Source organism: Nerophis ophidion, linkage group LG23 (assembly GCF_033978795.1).
Source record: "Nerophis ophidion isolate RoL-2023_Sa linkage group LG23, RoL_Noph_v1.0, whole genome shotgun sequence".
NCBI classification, from domain to species: domain Eukaryota; kingdom Metazoa; phylum Chordata; class Actinopteri; order Syngnathiformes; family Syngnathidae; genus Nerophis; species Nerophis ophidion.
The window spans coordinates 6,941,252-6,956,136 of record NC_084633.1 but is presented as its reverse complement, the minus strand read 5'-3'; the positions used below and the strand labels follow the sequence as shown (position 1 = coordinate 6,956,136).

Here is a 14,885-nt window from a genome sequence, read left to right as displayed (position 1 = left end):
TCGTGCCTGCTGGGTTACAGCCCGGAAAAAAGGCAAAACAGCAGTAAAAATGTACCATAGGCATCCTGAATAAAGTAACGCAGTGCAGAACGAACTGGCAATTTCACACAAAAAAATATGCAATATTATTTATGCATGCATTTTTCATTTGAATAGTTAAAAATTGAGGAAGTGAAAAAACAAATGTCTTAGAAATTGCTATGAAAGAAGTAGGACTAAATAAACTGCTTCTTCCTACTTTGTTATGAGAAACTGAAAATACATTGGAACTGTATGTATGTTCGCCTTAACTTAACACTACGGAAGTCATTTTTTAAATTGTTGTTCTTTAATAAAATACGAAAAGTCGGAACATTTATACAGCAGCACTAGATATATAGATAGTAGGGCTGCGAATTTTTGGGTGTCCCACGATTCGATTCAATATCGATTCTTGGGCTCGCGATTCGATTATATATCGATTTTTTCGATTCAAGGCGATTCTTGATTCAAAAACGATTTTTTCCTGATTCAAAACGATTCTGTATTCATTCAATACATAGGATTTCAGCAGGATCTACCCCAGTCTGCTGACATGCTAGCAGAGTAGTAGATTTTTAAAAAAAAGCTTTTATAATTGTAAAGGACAATGTTTTATCAACGGATTCCAATAATGTAAATTTGTTTTAACTATCAAACGAACCAAAAATATGACTTATTTTATCTTTGTAAAAACATTGGACACAGTGTGTTGTCAAGCTTATGAGACGCAATGCAAGTGTAAGCCACTGTGACACTATTGTTCTTTTTTTTTAAATTTTTATAAATGTCTGATAATAATGTCAGTGAGAGATTTTTAATCACTGCTATGTTGAAATTATAACTAATATTGATACTGTTGTTGATAATATTCATTTTTGTTTCACTACTTTTGGTTTGTTCAGCGTCGTATTTGTGTCTCCTCTCAATTGCTCTGTTTATTGCAGTTTTGAGTGTTGCTGGGTCAGGTTTGGTTTTGGAATTGGATTGCATTGTTATGGTATTGGTGTGTATGGGTTTGTTGGATTGATAAAAATAAAAAAAATCAATTTAAAAAAAAAAAAGAGAATCGATACAGAATCGCACAACGTGAGAATCGCGATTCGTATTCGAATCGATTTTTTTTCTCCACACCCCTAATAGATAGACAGATAGTACTTTGTTGATTCCTTCAGGAGAGTTCCGTGAGGAAAATTAAAATTCAAGTATCAGTGTACAGAGTTGAGATCGAATTTAAAAAATAAATAATGGGGTATAAATGGAAACACTATAGAAAAATATTACAATAAGAATGAAAATAGAAAGTGTCCACTATGCTAAATAGCTAATATTCAGGACCACAGGTCGACATAATTACAATATTCACCTTTGCTGGTATTTAATACCTGAAAGATGCAACGATTCCTTCTGCTTATCGTTGTCCTCAAAATTGCAGGAAGACCTTTCATCATCCGAGTAAGAGCGGTTTGCATCTCCCTGGAGGAGGAAAGAAGTGATGAGAGCGATAGGAATGGAGAAATAGTTTTGAAAATGGGTAAAAAAAAAAAAATAATGATCAGTCAAGGGCTATTGCCATAATTGCCCTCTGCTTATTTAATTTGCTGCCGGTCAGTCCTGCAAATTGCGTACTTTCCAAAGCGGGGGAGCCTGATCTCTGAAGATTTCAGCAAGATTTCATTAGCTTTAAGAGCTAAATAATCTATATTTTCTGGTCACTCTGTATCCCTGACTCAGACTACCAAAGTGCTTGTAATATTCTACTGAAATAGCATTTTTTTTTAGCATTGAATGTTCTTGGAACATTCAACGTTCTTGTTTGCGAGCATGTGTTCAGGGGGTAGGAATAGGGACCCCCGATCTGTGAGAGGCCCCGTTTTGCATGAAGAAGTGCACATACTGTAATTAATGAGAAAAAAAATCCTAGCCACTTCCTGCTCTGTCACTGATTAGAACAGAGGTGTCAAACTCATTTTAGATCAGGGGCCACGTTGGAAAAAATCTACTCCCAAATGAGCCGGACTGGTAAAATCACAGCACGATAACTTAAAAATAAAGACAACTTCAGATTGTTTTCTTTGTTTAGAAATAGATCAAGCAAATTCTGAAAATGTACAAATCATAATGTTGTTTTTTACCCTTACATGTTGCGGTTAATAGTATTCTATCTGTATAAATTATGCGATAATGTTCATCAATCAACTCATTGGTGTTAATTTTCAATCTATCAAGACCAAAGATATATACAAATCTAATTACAGGATGTTATCTATGTAGTTTGCTTATTTTCCTCGACTGGTGCGCGAACATCATGTGGTTTATTTTATGTACATATGTAGCATCATCTACAAAGATACAAATAATTGTTATTGCAGCATCTAGTGGGCACATTTAGAATAGCAGCTTCTCTCATTCAAAACATTTGGCTAATTTTTTATACCTGTGTGTTTGACACCCCTGGATTAGAAGACAACAGGTATAATAGGATCAACTCCATATGTGTCAGAAACATACGAACATTTATCTTAAATTTGTTATTTTGCTGAATTTCCCCCAGGGATCAATAAAGTACTGTTTCATGAGGGGTTCTCTCAATCATCAGACGATTGAGGGAACCCCTCATGAAACAGTTCTGTAGAGATAAGGTAGTCTTGTGATTTTTCCCACACATACATATTGCGCTCTACCACGGTATCGAGCACTATTCTCTGGATAATCCAATTAATATATATATATATATATATATATATATATATATATATATATATATATATATATATACACCCTATCCGCACATATGTGTACATGTTGTATTAATATAATTGATATATGATTAAATATGAATAGAATTGGATATTAAGAGTGCGTGAAAGTTTGACTCCTACCTTGTTTATTTCCGTGAAGAACTTTTTAACATTTTTCAATCAATCAGAAATATTAAATAGTTAAAATGTGCTAACCATGGGTACGTGTGTAGTGTTGTTTATTCTTTCAATCATGGCCAATTTTGAAATTTTTTATGGTTAATTGATGCTTTTTTTTAAAGTATCCACAATGTTCAGTGACCATGTCTGTGGACATTTTGTGTTGGTTGGATTCTTTTTTATTTTTTTGCACCATGACTAGGGAAGGTTGTTTGCATTAGGTCGTATAAGTAAATGCATGGTTATACTCAGAACACAATTAAAGGCAATCGACCTGAATAACTTGTAATGTCCATTAAATTGTTACAATAAGCAACATCAATATTGGCAATCTTTTAAAGTGAATGCAATATCCCTGCGGGAAGAGATTTCCTTATTAAACTTATGACGTCTCACGGCCCAATTTGAAGACGTCAGCGGGCCGCAGTTGGCCCACAGGTCGTAGTTTGAACACCCCTAATCCAGAGTATATAGCAATTCGCAATATTAGGATTTAATTTGTTACATTTTTGTATCTAAACTATATTCTAAAAATGAATATTTTCAGCAGTTTGAAGGAAGGCAAGATGTTTGATTATTAGGACCTTGAGTGTGTTTTTTTTTTTATCTGACAGTATAGAATACATTAATCTACATCAGTGTGAGTGCCATTAATTGACCCATTTTAATAATAGGGAAAATTACTCCCACTGTGAATATACACATACAAACCAGCCTTTAAAATCCCCAAAATTTGATCGTTATTTGGTATGTATAATTCTGACAAGTGTACTTTCTAAAACATGAACTGTTTAGATTGAAAAAAAAAAAGTTAATATAAGATTAATAACACCTTTACATTTTGATTATTCACGATTACTCACAGTACATTTTGTGTTTGATTGACTCTAAATAAAAAAAATAAAAAAAATAGTTCTGCTAGGAAAGAGAACATAATTGTGTATGTGTGTCTTACCTCCGCTTGGAACCCCTCTACCAAGATGGCGACTAACAAATTGAAAAGCACATAGTTCCCAAACGTCATCAGGGCGACAAAGTAGAGGGCGGCGCAGGGCGAGGTGGAAGCCATGCCGTTGTACAACACCATGTTCCAGTCCTCCTGAGTCAGAATCTACACGCCAACACACATGCAGTGAACGACACTCTTTATACACTGCAAAAAGTCAGTGTTAAAAAATAAGACAAAAAAAAATACAAAAATTAGGGGTATTATACTTGAACTAAGCAAAATTATCTGCCAATAGAACAAGAAAATTCGGCTTGTCAAGATTTTCCAAAACAAGTCAAATTAGCTAACTTCAATGAACCCCAAAATACCTTAAATACGTTTATTTTCACTAATAACAAGAGCACTTTTCCTGGTAGAAAAAAAAAAAGACCTTTTTGTTCAATATGTCCAAAAATATTCTTAAATTAAGTAAACGCTAGTGCCACTATCTTGACATAATGATATGCGCTCGGCATTAAATTTCTTGAAACCAGCAAACTTGTACTAAAAACTAATTTATTGTTCTTAATGGAAAGGCAACAAGGCAACTGTTTCTTACTCTCAGGGTCTCCTAGCCACTCGGGGAAATCATATGGTCTAAAAATGCATTTTTCCATCGACAACATGACATCATCGCGCCAAGTGCGAGCTCTTTCAGCCAATTAGTGCGCATATCTACAGCCTGGCCCCCGGCCAAATATTTTTAAATTGTAATTTTGAAGAATTCAACTGAATGTGCATGAACTATTTCTGTTCAAAATTGTTAGACATCTGTCAAACTTGGACTTGGATTAGGGTTGTTTCTGCCATGCAGAGAATGTTTGGAACGAGCCAGGCATGGACGTGAGTACATGTTTAATTTATTTAATAAACAAACAAACTACAAAAAGGCAAACCAAGGATGATAATAAACTAGACTAATCAAAACAAAACTAGCACAATGGCGTGACTAAAGGCAAGAAAACAAAACTTGCACTGTGGCATTAATACAAAACTTACTTGGACCGAAACAAGGGGCATGGATAGCAAGGTGTTCGAGGACATGAAGGAGGTGCAGCTTGGGTAGGTGAAGATGCCAGGACGAGGACAGAAAAAGAATGGCTTAAATAGCAGCTATGATTATTAGTGACGAACAGGCGTGAGGCTGAGGACAGGGACGTGACTAGGAGACCAGGTGAAACTAATGAGTTGGCATGGAGACGAAAACAAACCAGGAAGTGCAAAGACAGAACTAAATGTCCAAAAAACTAAACATAACATGAGCAAACATGGCAAAAAACAAAACATAATCTACAGGCGTGACAAAATCTCACATGTTAAATGTTTTAAGATTAACTGTCAGTTTGCTGTACTGTGCCAACTGTACTACTTTATGAGTATGTATTTTCTGTTGTTTCATTGAAAATAAAACATTTGGCTGTCATCCGTTTTAATTATGAGACAAAATTGTGTGGAAGTGATGATTTTTTTTTCCATGCTTGAAATAAGAAATTCCTTTAAAAAAAGCAGTTTTATACTTGTGAGTGTTGATGACACAGCTTTGTTGATATTCTAGTTTCAAGCATGTCTTCCCTAATATAGGTCATATTATCTCAGCAGCAAGCTGTAACATCTTACTGAGATAATTTAGGACCAAAACCCTTAAAACAAGTAAAACACTAACATAAAATCTGCTAAGTGAGAATAATTATCTTATCAGACAGAAAATAAGCAAATATCAACCTTATTTGAGATAATTAATTTTACTTATATTTCAGTTTTTGCAGTGCAACAAGAACATTTGCATTTTGTGCGTCTACCTGAAAGACGGTGACGATGGCCCAGAGCAGAGAGTCAAAGTTCTTCCTGTCGGGCACGGTGTCTCCTGCTTCCGTCTTCAGACTGAATTTACAGCCAAAGATGTGCATCCCCAGGATACTGCGACAAAAGTGAACATTTTAGGACTTTACATAGCCTCACATATCATGTCATCCGATGGTTTGCTGACGTTTTCCGCAGGTTTTATTGCTCATTAAGAGCGAGTCATATTATAACAACCGCAGTCTTTAATTCATGGTGTGCTCCTCACGGGAACCACTGCAGTAAAATATGTGAGAATGAGGCAGTCGTATTTAAGTTAGAGGTACCCTTATCATTGTAAAAAGTTTTTTTCTAAATAACAGAAATATAACTAAATTACCGCGTTGACCCAAATAAAAGACGGTGTAAATGACGGTCACGGAAAGACGCTGGTCTTATAATTGGGGTCTAAAGCTACCGGGATTTAATGCATACTTTTTGCTGTTATTTTAACATTGGGTTGGTCTCATGGCTGAGTGCTTTGCGGATTCCCGGACTGACAAAGGTGCTCTTTATAAGGAAGCATTTGGGGAAAACTAATTGGGTAATAATAGCAGGAAATATAATAATAATAATATAAAATGTTATACTTTTTTTCTGTCATTCAAATATGTAAATTATAAAGAACAATGTCATAAATGTTAAGATAGAATGAATATATTTGTGAAAATTCAATACTAAGGTTGCTTCAACAAAATTAAGAATGTCAAAGACTATCTGCAATAGGAAGGGGATTTACATGGCCCCATTCGTCACTATTTACCTGACACATGAAACGTGACACATTTGGGGCATGCACCATCCACTTTAACCGCCATATGGCAGCAGAGCAGGGTCAGCACAGTGGAGAAGGGGTGAGTGAGTGTGCCGCGCAATACGAATGGTTCCATCCTGGGCTCGGGATCTTTCCGTGTGGAGTGTGCATGTTCTCCCCGTGACTACGTGGGTTCCCTCCAGGTACTCCGGCTTCCTCCCACCTCCAAAGACATGCACCTGGGGATAGGTTGATTGGCAACACTAAATTGGCCCTAGTGTGTAAATGTGAGTGTGAATGTTGTCTGTGTTGGCCCTGCGATGAGGTTGCAACTTGTCCAGGGTGTACCCCGCCTTCCGTCCGAATGCAGCTAAGATAGGCTCCAGCAGCCCCCGCAACCCAGAAAGGGACAAGCTGTAGAAATTATATGAATGGATGGCAGCAGAGTGTTGTATATCTTAAAATATGTTTTGTGATAGTACCAACTGTGACCCCAGCGTCGATTGCTATGTAGAGTGGCGCTTTCCATCATTTTCAGCAGATTGCATTGCAAAAATGATTAACCATCCCTCTTCCTGTCACGCAAGATTCACCCAGGGATGGGGCCATATTAATCCCTTACCTACTGTACAACCCCGATCAAAAAGTCAAAATGGTCTAATCCACCGGGATAGCGGCAAACAAGTTTTAAACTCTTCACTCAACAGTACTTGCCAACCCTCCCGATTCTCCTGGAAGAGTCCAGAATTTCAGTGCCCCTCTCGAAAATCTCCCGGGGCCACCATTCTCACAAATTTCTCCCGATTTCCACCTGGACAACAATATTGCTACACCATCCTTCACTGGGCGCAGTTTCAGGCCGGACAATAATAACGGTTACACCTCGAAGTCACGCGCGGCAATTGGAAGAGAAGAAGAAGACTAAGCAGAAGAAGAGCCATGGCAATGACGAGTAAGAAGAAGAAGTACGCTTGCAAGTTCCAAAATGATTCAAAAATGTATTTCAGTTCATCCAGGACAGCTCAAAGGGGAAGGGGTATGCTGCTTGCAAATTTTATATATATATATATATATATATATATATATATATATATATATGAATCCCAGCGGGCCTTTTGAATATCTCTAATTCTGAGGTCTCAAGGTTGGCAAGTATACACTCAACACAGATGTCATAATGTCATCAAAGCTCACTTTTAAGCATTCACAGTACCAACATTTTGCAACAAGGGTGAAGTGATAAAAGAAAATTAAAAACACAATAAAATTATTTGTGGCAGCATAGGAGAAAGTTATGTACACGTTTACTTCAAGTTCCACAATATCGTGGTGAGTTCAAAGACCCCAGAATAAAGATATAAAGGTATCACTGGTTTTTAAAGACAGGGAGAGACTTAACACCCAGGAGATGCACTAATAATAACATAATTATAACAATGATGTATTATGATGATTTGTATTACCCCATTGATGATAATTATAATCAGCTAATCTCAATTTTACACTCTAAAGTAATGAGGAAACATGGCACACTTAAGTGGCAGTTTACACTATTACATGATTATTTAAAATAATGTACTAGCCATTTTATTTCAAAATTGTTGGCAACTTATTTTTAAAGCTAGATATGTTAATCCCAAAGTTTAAAAAGTAAAAAAAAAAAAAAACTCAATAAGGTTTAAACGTTTAAAAGTTGATTTTTAACCAAATCTATGCAATAATTAGTTTTGTATTGCATGTAAACATACCAGGTGTGTGTGTGTATGGCACGGCAATGTTGGGTTTAGGATGAGACTTTAAGGAGGCACGAGGGCGTGGAATTTGATGCTTTGCCCTTGGGTTTGATTGCCGGTCAGCGTATGTTAGGGAAGGCTTCAAAACAATAACCCTAATATTATTGCAACTAAGAAAGAAGACAATTGATCAAAAGGGGGAAATCCATTAAAAGGAATACATTTAGTTAGAAAAAATATCTCTCAAGTAAAATCACATTTACTGACTTGTGAGAAAGTTCACTAAAACGAGGTAAATAAAGAAAGAGACTTGTCTTGAGCTTTGTAATTTACAAGCTGTAGTAAAATCTTCAAGGGTCAGGCTTCTCAATAAGCCAATTAGACCCATCCTCGCTCATCCATGCAGACTGGACACTGGCCGAGAGTTAGTGGGCGGCCGAGGGTGGAGTCGGTTCCCTATGTTGCTTTGTTGGGTCTGCTCCTGTTCCTGGCCATGCCATGCTCCTCCCACCCTGCCAGATGATGGCGTGGAACACCGCAGAGGCCACCACAGTGTATATGGGTGTTGAAATTATGTTTTTGTTTGGTTGCTTGTCTATGTATGGTGCAATCGTGTGTGCGCGCAATATCTAGTATTGGTTAATTATATTTTTGTTTTTGTTGTTGTTTTACTTTTGTAGTTATATGTAGGAATGACACTGCTGGAGTGGCAGCTGTTTGCATCTGCTCTGCTCTTTTAATGTCTTTAATGTCCTTTGTGTTCTTTAAGGTTTCCCTCTTACACACAAGCTTATGTGTGCTATGGCTATGAGTTTTTTCCCTTTACCACAGTCTGGACCCCCTCTCCAGGGGCCCAGGCTTAGACTGAATATCCATCCATCCATCTATTTTCTACCGCATATTCCCTTTGGGGTTGCGGGGGGCGCTGGTGCCTATCTCAGCTACAATCGGGCGGAACACGGTGTACACCCTGGACAAGTCGCCACCTCATCGCAGGGCGAGATATATATATATATATATATATATATATATACAGTGGGGCAAAAAAAAGTATTTAGTCAGCCACCGATTGTGCAAGTTCTCCCACTTAAAATGATGACAGAGGTCTGTAATTTTCATCATAGGTAGACTTCAATTGTGAGAGAGAGAATGTGAAAAAAAATCCAGGAATTCACAATGTAGAAATTTTTAAGAATTTATTTGTAAATTATGGTGGAAAATAAGTATTTGGTCAACCACTCTAAGCTATATATATATATATATATTTTTTTTTTTTTTACTGAATGTAAAATGACGTGAATCTGTGTTTACATATGTAAGATTATGTTTTAGCGTTCGATAATTATTATATTCGGCGTGTTTATACCCCGTAAAACAGCGTAAATGCTACACATTTCCCCTAAAATGGCAAGGTGAAACCTTGTAAAAATCTATAAATACTGTATAATGACTCAATGGTGAGTGTAAATAGTGGAAAGTTAAAAAGTGAAAAACAAATAAAAAATAGCCAACTTTTACAACCTAGCATTTTGTCATGCAATGTTCCACAAAAGCTGTTTATACCTGATCACAATCTTTTTTTTTTATGTTCAGACCAGGGTACCTAACCACTAGTGTGAATGCAGCCTCAGCATAAAATAGAAGTTATGACCCTAATTTTAAGATATTGCCTCGCAGCTAATAAATATGATGATTACAAACTTGATAAAGGGAATATAATTGAACCAGACAATAAAAAGTGATTAAAAAATCATTTTGACTTATTTATTTGTATTCCAAAAATGGGTATTGGTAAAGAGAGGTTGTCTTATATTTGGGTCAATACGTTTTTTTAATTGATTGTCCAAAGTGGACCCAACTTTATGCACACACTTTTGATTTGTTGAATAGCACTTTGACATACTATAAATCATTAACATGCTGTGTTGTGACTCAGGCAATCGACTTCTCCAGGCTGCAGATTACAAAACACATAATCATAACTTTTATGGTGAAAGGAACACTTGCTGAGCCAAAAAGAGAATTGCTGAGATATACAGGAGTTTGGAAAAAGATGATGTGGAACTTAAATAATTAATACTGTCCCACTATTTTACACAAATTGCCTAGAGGCTTTGGGAAATATGTCTGCTTGCCTTGGACTGCATTCCTACAACTACACAATATTATTCTCTCAAATTCCCCCAGATAATTTTTTATGGCTGGTCTGATTGCCTCTTGGAGTAAACATATGAAGATATACGGACAGTACAACACTCGAAAACTCATATACTGTAAAGTAGTGGTCACCAACCTTTTTGAGCCCAAGATCCCTGGTCTCAGCAAAAAAATAACAGTTTTATAGATGTGTGTTTATATACATATACATATATATATATATATATATATATATATATATATATATATATATATATATATATATATATATATATATATGTATATATATATACATTTTTATATATATATATTTAAAAAAAAAAATATATATATATATATATATATTGTTTTAGTTTTTTAAAGACAAAGCTTTGTATTGTTATTATTGTCTGATTTCCACATTTTGGCTTTATCGCTTTGTGTTTATTGCCGTTGTTTTGTTTTCTGTAATGTGCACAGGGCCAATGTCAAACGAGTCCTGGGCCACAGATGGCCCCTGTGCACCCCTGCTGTAGAAGTTATTTGTTTACGGCCACTATAGTCATAGTAATGTAGTATATTTGTTCATCCTGTGGTTACATACGGCATTGTTTTTCAACCTTTTTTGAGGCAAGGCACACTTTTTGTCACGTCATGTTTGGATATACATTGTCTTTGCTCCACAGTAAGTCTTTGCTGTCGTCCAGCATTCTGTTTTTGTTTACTTTGTAGCCAGTTAATTTTTAGTTTTGTTCCGCATAGCCTTCCCTATGCTTCAGCGCCTTTTCTTAGGAGCACTCCACTTTAGTTTATTTTTGGTTTAAGCATTAGACACTTTTTTTACCTTCACGCTGCCTCCCGCTGTTTCCGACATCAACAAAGCAATTAGCTACCGGCTGCCACCTACTGATATGGAAGAGTATTACACGGTTACTCTGCCGAGCTCTAGACAGCACCGACACTCAACAACAACACATTTTTCAGACTCGAATTACTGGTTTGCAAAAAATATTTTTAACCCAAATAGGTGTAATTACATAATATCCCACGGCACACCGGACCCACGGCACACCGGACTGTATCCCACGGCACACTAGTGGTTGAAAAACACTGACATACGGGAGGCGAGTCACATGGTTGTCTTACGTCAGCGCCGGAAAAACAGCAGTTTTTTTCCTAAGAGCCCTTTAGCTGCCGCCTTGTTTCATCAAATATTACTGCCTTACTGCCAATGTTTACTTTTGTATGCAGAATAAAACAATAAGAAATGTGTACTTTGGAGCAATGTTCACAGATTCTAGTATTTGGCTCGTTCGCTTCTCTTCCCGAGCGATGATGGTCTTTGTTTAAAGTTGGATGAGAGAAAATGTCCAACGTGTTGCAACAGTCAGCCTTATGTATTGTTGCAGCTCGATGATTTTTGAGCATGTCAAGAAATGCGTGTCGAGAGCAGTGGGATGTCCAGGTCTTAAAATGCTTGCCTGATTGCGGGTCTGTTGGTTACTCCCCGGGTGCGGTTGTTATGAACTGATATCATACTAATACACATTTTTGCCTAATATTTTTGCGATCGACCGGAAGGATCTCAAATATCGACTGGTAGATAGCGATCCACGGGTTGGCGACGGGTTGGAAATACAGGCAGGCCAGTCTAGTACCCACACTCTTTTACTTTGAAGAGACGCTGTTGTAACACGTGGCTTGGCATTGTCTTACGGAAATAAGCAGGGGCGTCCATGATAACGTTGCTTTAATGGCAACATATGTTGCTCCAAAACCTGTATGTACCTTTCAGCATTAATGGTGACTTCACAGATGTGCAAGTTAGCCATGCCTTGGACACTAATACACCCCCATGCCATCACAGATGCTGGCTTTTGGACTTTGCACCTATAATAATCCGGATGGTTATTTTCCTCTTTGTTCCATAGGACACAACGTCCAAAGTTTCCAAAAATGATTTGAAATGTGGACTCGTCAGACCACAGAAACCTTTTCCACTTTGCCTCAGTTCATCTTAGATGAGCTCGGGCCCAGCGAAGCCGGGGGCGTTTCTGGGTGTTGTTGATAAATGGCTTTCGCTTTGCATAGTAAAGTTTTAACTTGCATTTACAGATGTAGCGACCGACTGTAGTTACAGTGATTTTCTGAAATGTCCCTGAGCCCATGTGGCGATATCGTTTACATTCTGATGTCACTTTTTGATGCAGTACCGCCTGAAGGATCGAAGGTCCGTAATATCATCACTTGCGTGCGGTGATTCCTCCAGATTCTCTGAACCTTATGATGATATTACAGACCATAGATGGTGAAATCCCTAAATTCCTTGCAATAGCTCGCTGAAAAATGTTGTTCTTAAACCGTCTGTTGGTTACTCCCCGGGTGCGGTTGTTATGTACTGATATCATACTGATACACATTTTTGCCTAATATTTTTGCGATCAACCAGAAAAATCTCAAATATCGACTGGTAGATAGCGATATGAGGGTTGGCGACCCATGCTGTGAAAGATACCTGAAGATGAAGATGAAGAGCATGAGAAGCATGCAGAAGGTCGCCACGTTGTCCATGGTCTTCATCAGGACCACCAGCTGGCGCCTGAGGGCTGGCATGAACCTCACCAGCTTGATGACCCGCAGCAGCCTGAAGGTCCTCAGCACTGACAGCCCGCCGTCCGCCTGACCGATGATCTCACACACACTGGCACCGTCCAGGAGTCGTAGAACGGTAGAAGACACAAGAAGATGGGAGACAAGATGAGGTTGTGGTTTTGTTATTTTCCAGGGATAGGTCCCACCTGATGATGACGATGATGCCGTCAAAGATGTTGTAAGGGTTCCTCAGGTACTCAAAGAAGCCAAACGCTGTCAGCTTGAGGATCATTTCCAAGGTGAACATGCTGGTAAAAACAATGTTGCAGATCTCCAGAACATTGGTCAGCTCCTCAGGCTGAACAAAAAAAGAAAACAGAATTGATTAAATTGACCTGATTCGGTTGAATGGCTTTACAATTACGATGCTCATTATAATCAGACATTGTTAAAGAATTAAAAAGTCATTGGCTAATATAAAGTCCAGATTTCACTTCATGGACAAAAGGGAGCAGCACTGTATTGACACGGTTATAAAACAACGGAATATTTTATTTGTGCCCCCATATGGCTCTTTAACATAAATAGGGTTTGATTTTATTTGTTGCTCATCAAATTGACGGCTCCAAATCTCACGAGTTATTTAAAAAATATATATATAAAGAAGGCACGTCAATATTTTCTTCAACGTGGTTAGAGTCTTTGTGATCACGTGTCCCTCTTTGGTTGGAGGCCATAAAAGAGTGTTTGCAGTGTGTTAGCAGCTAGCCCTGCAAGCTGCCAAGATATACACTACGAGGATTTTTATATTGCAATCTAGCAGTAACTATTTTGGTAAAAGTGAACACATGAGTTAAGAAAAAAAAATGTATTTTTAATAGGGCTGGGCAACGATTAAAAATTTTAATGGAAGTTAATCGCACTATTTCTCCGATTATTCGCGATTAACTGCATTGTATACGCAAAGCCCAATAATGAATTCAAAAGTAGTGTGTAGTGCACCTTTATTGGAATATTCTCCCACATGAACAAAAGCGGCAAAACATTTGTTGTGCAAACATAATTTAAATCAGTCCTTGTTAAACAGTAGCAGTTAAATAGCATATTTTATGAAAATCAACTCAAAAAATGTAAATACAAACATTTAAGCTTATTGCCACTGCCAGGGTATTTAAGTTATCCTGTTTGTTATGGAAAATAAATATAATCTACATACAAATCTCTGAGCCACAATCAACATCTGAACAGGCAATTTCTGAGGTAACAGCAGAAACATTTTTTTTTTATCAGGGATCTTATGTTTAAAAAACCTATATTATAGGTAGTGGGCTGTTTTAGGGAATTTTTGATCAAATTATCCGTAGTAGCAATATTAATAATGTTGTGTTTATTCTGCGTAGTGCACTTAAAATAATTATCACCATATCTAGGAATTGATATGATGGGAATTTTCCGATTGTTTGCTTGGTGCTTTGATAAATTGAACGCATCATATACATGGTACTATATTGTGATGTTATGAGCCAGGGAAAAAAAGAACTACCCTACCCAGCATGCAACAGGAGTGACGAGCATGCGCGGTAGCCCGGTATAGGTTGTGTCGCCATGACGGCATCTTGTATGTTGTGATATGCACGCTCTGAAAGTAAACCTTAAGAACTCAGCCAACACTCCTCGTCTGCATTATTCATAAATAGACAGACAGCACATATACTCTGCTGCTTCACAGGCCGCTGGATGTATTCCCATGCTAGCTAGCCGATCTAGCAAGCACGCGTCATTCAGTCCAAAACAGCCCGATCTATCCACATTCAGAATTGCCTGGCGGTCGTAAGTGATCCTGGAGTGACCACGCTGTAAGCCAGCCATGAAATTTGCAGAATTGTCCGGTATTTTTGCCAAAT

The 14,885-nt window shown here is 37.5% G+C and overlaps 1 protein-coding gene across 2 annotated transcripts in view; it reads right to left on the bottom strand.

Annotated features, from left to right (window-relative positions):
- Positions 1–14,885, bottom strand: part of cacna1ia (calcium voltage-gated channel subunit alpha1 Ia) — a 520,467-nt gene that overhangs the window by 121,946 nt on the left and 383,636 nt on the right. For both annotated transcript variants that reach the window (XM_061885398.1, XM_061885399.1), the window contains exons 11-15: positions 13,188–13,339; positions 12,905–13,090; positions 5,727–5,844; positions 3,895–4,050; positions 1,404–1,494 (exon numbers count right to left, since the gene is read on the bottom strand). In XM_061885398.1, coding sequence (XP_061741382.1) covers positions 1,404–1,494; positions 3,895–4,050; positions 5,727–5,844; positions 12,905–13,090; positions 13,188–13,339 — 703 coding nt within the window. The remainder of the gene's footprint in view (positions 1–1,403; positions 1,495–3,894; positions 4,051–5,726; positions 5,845–12,904; positions 13,091–13,187; positions 13,340–14,885) is intronic.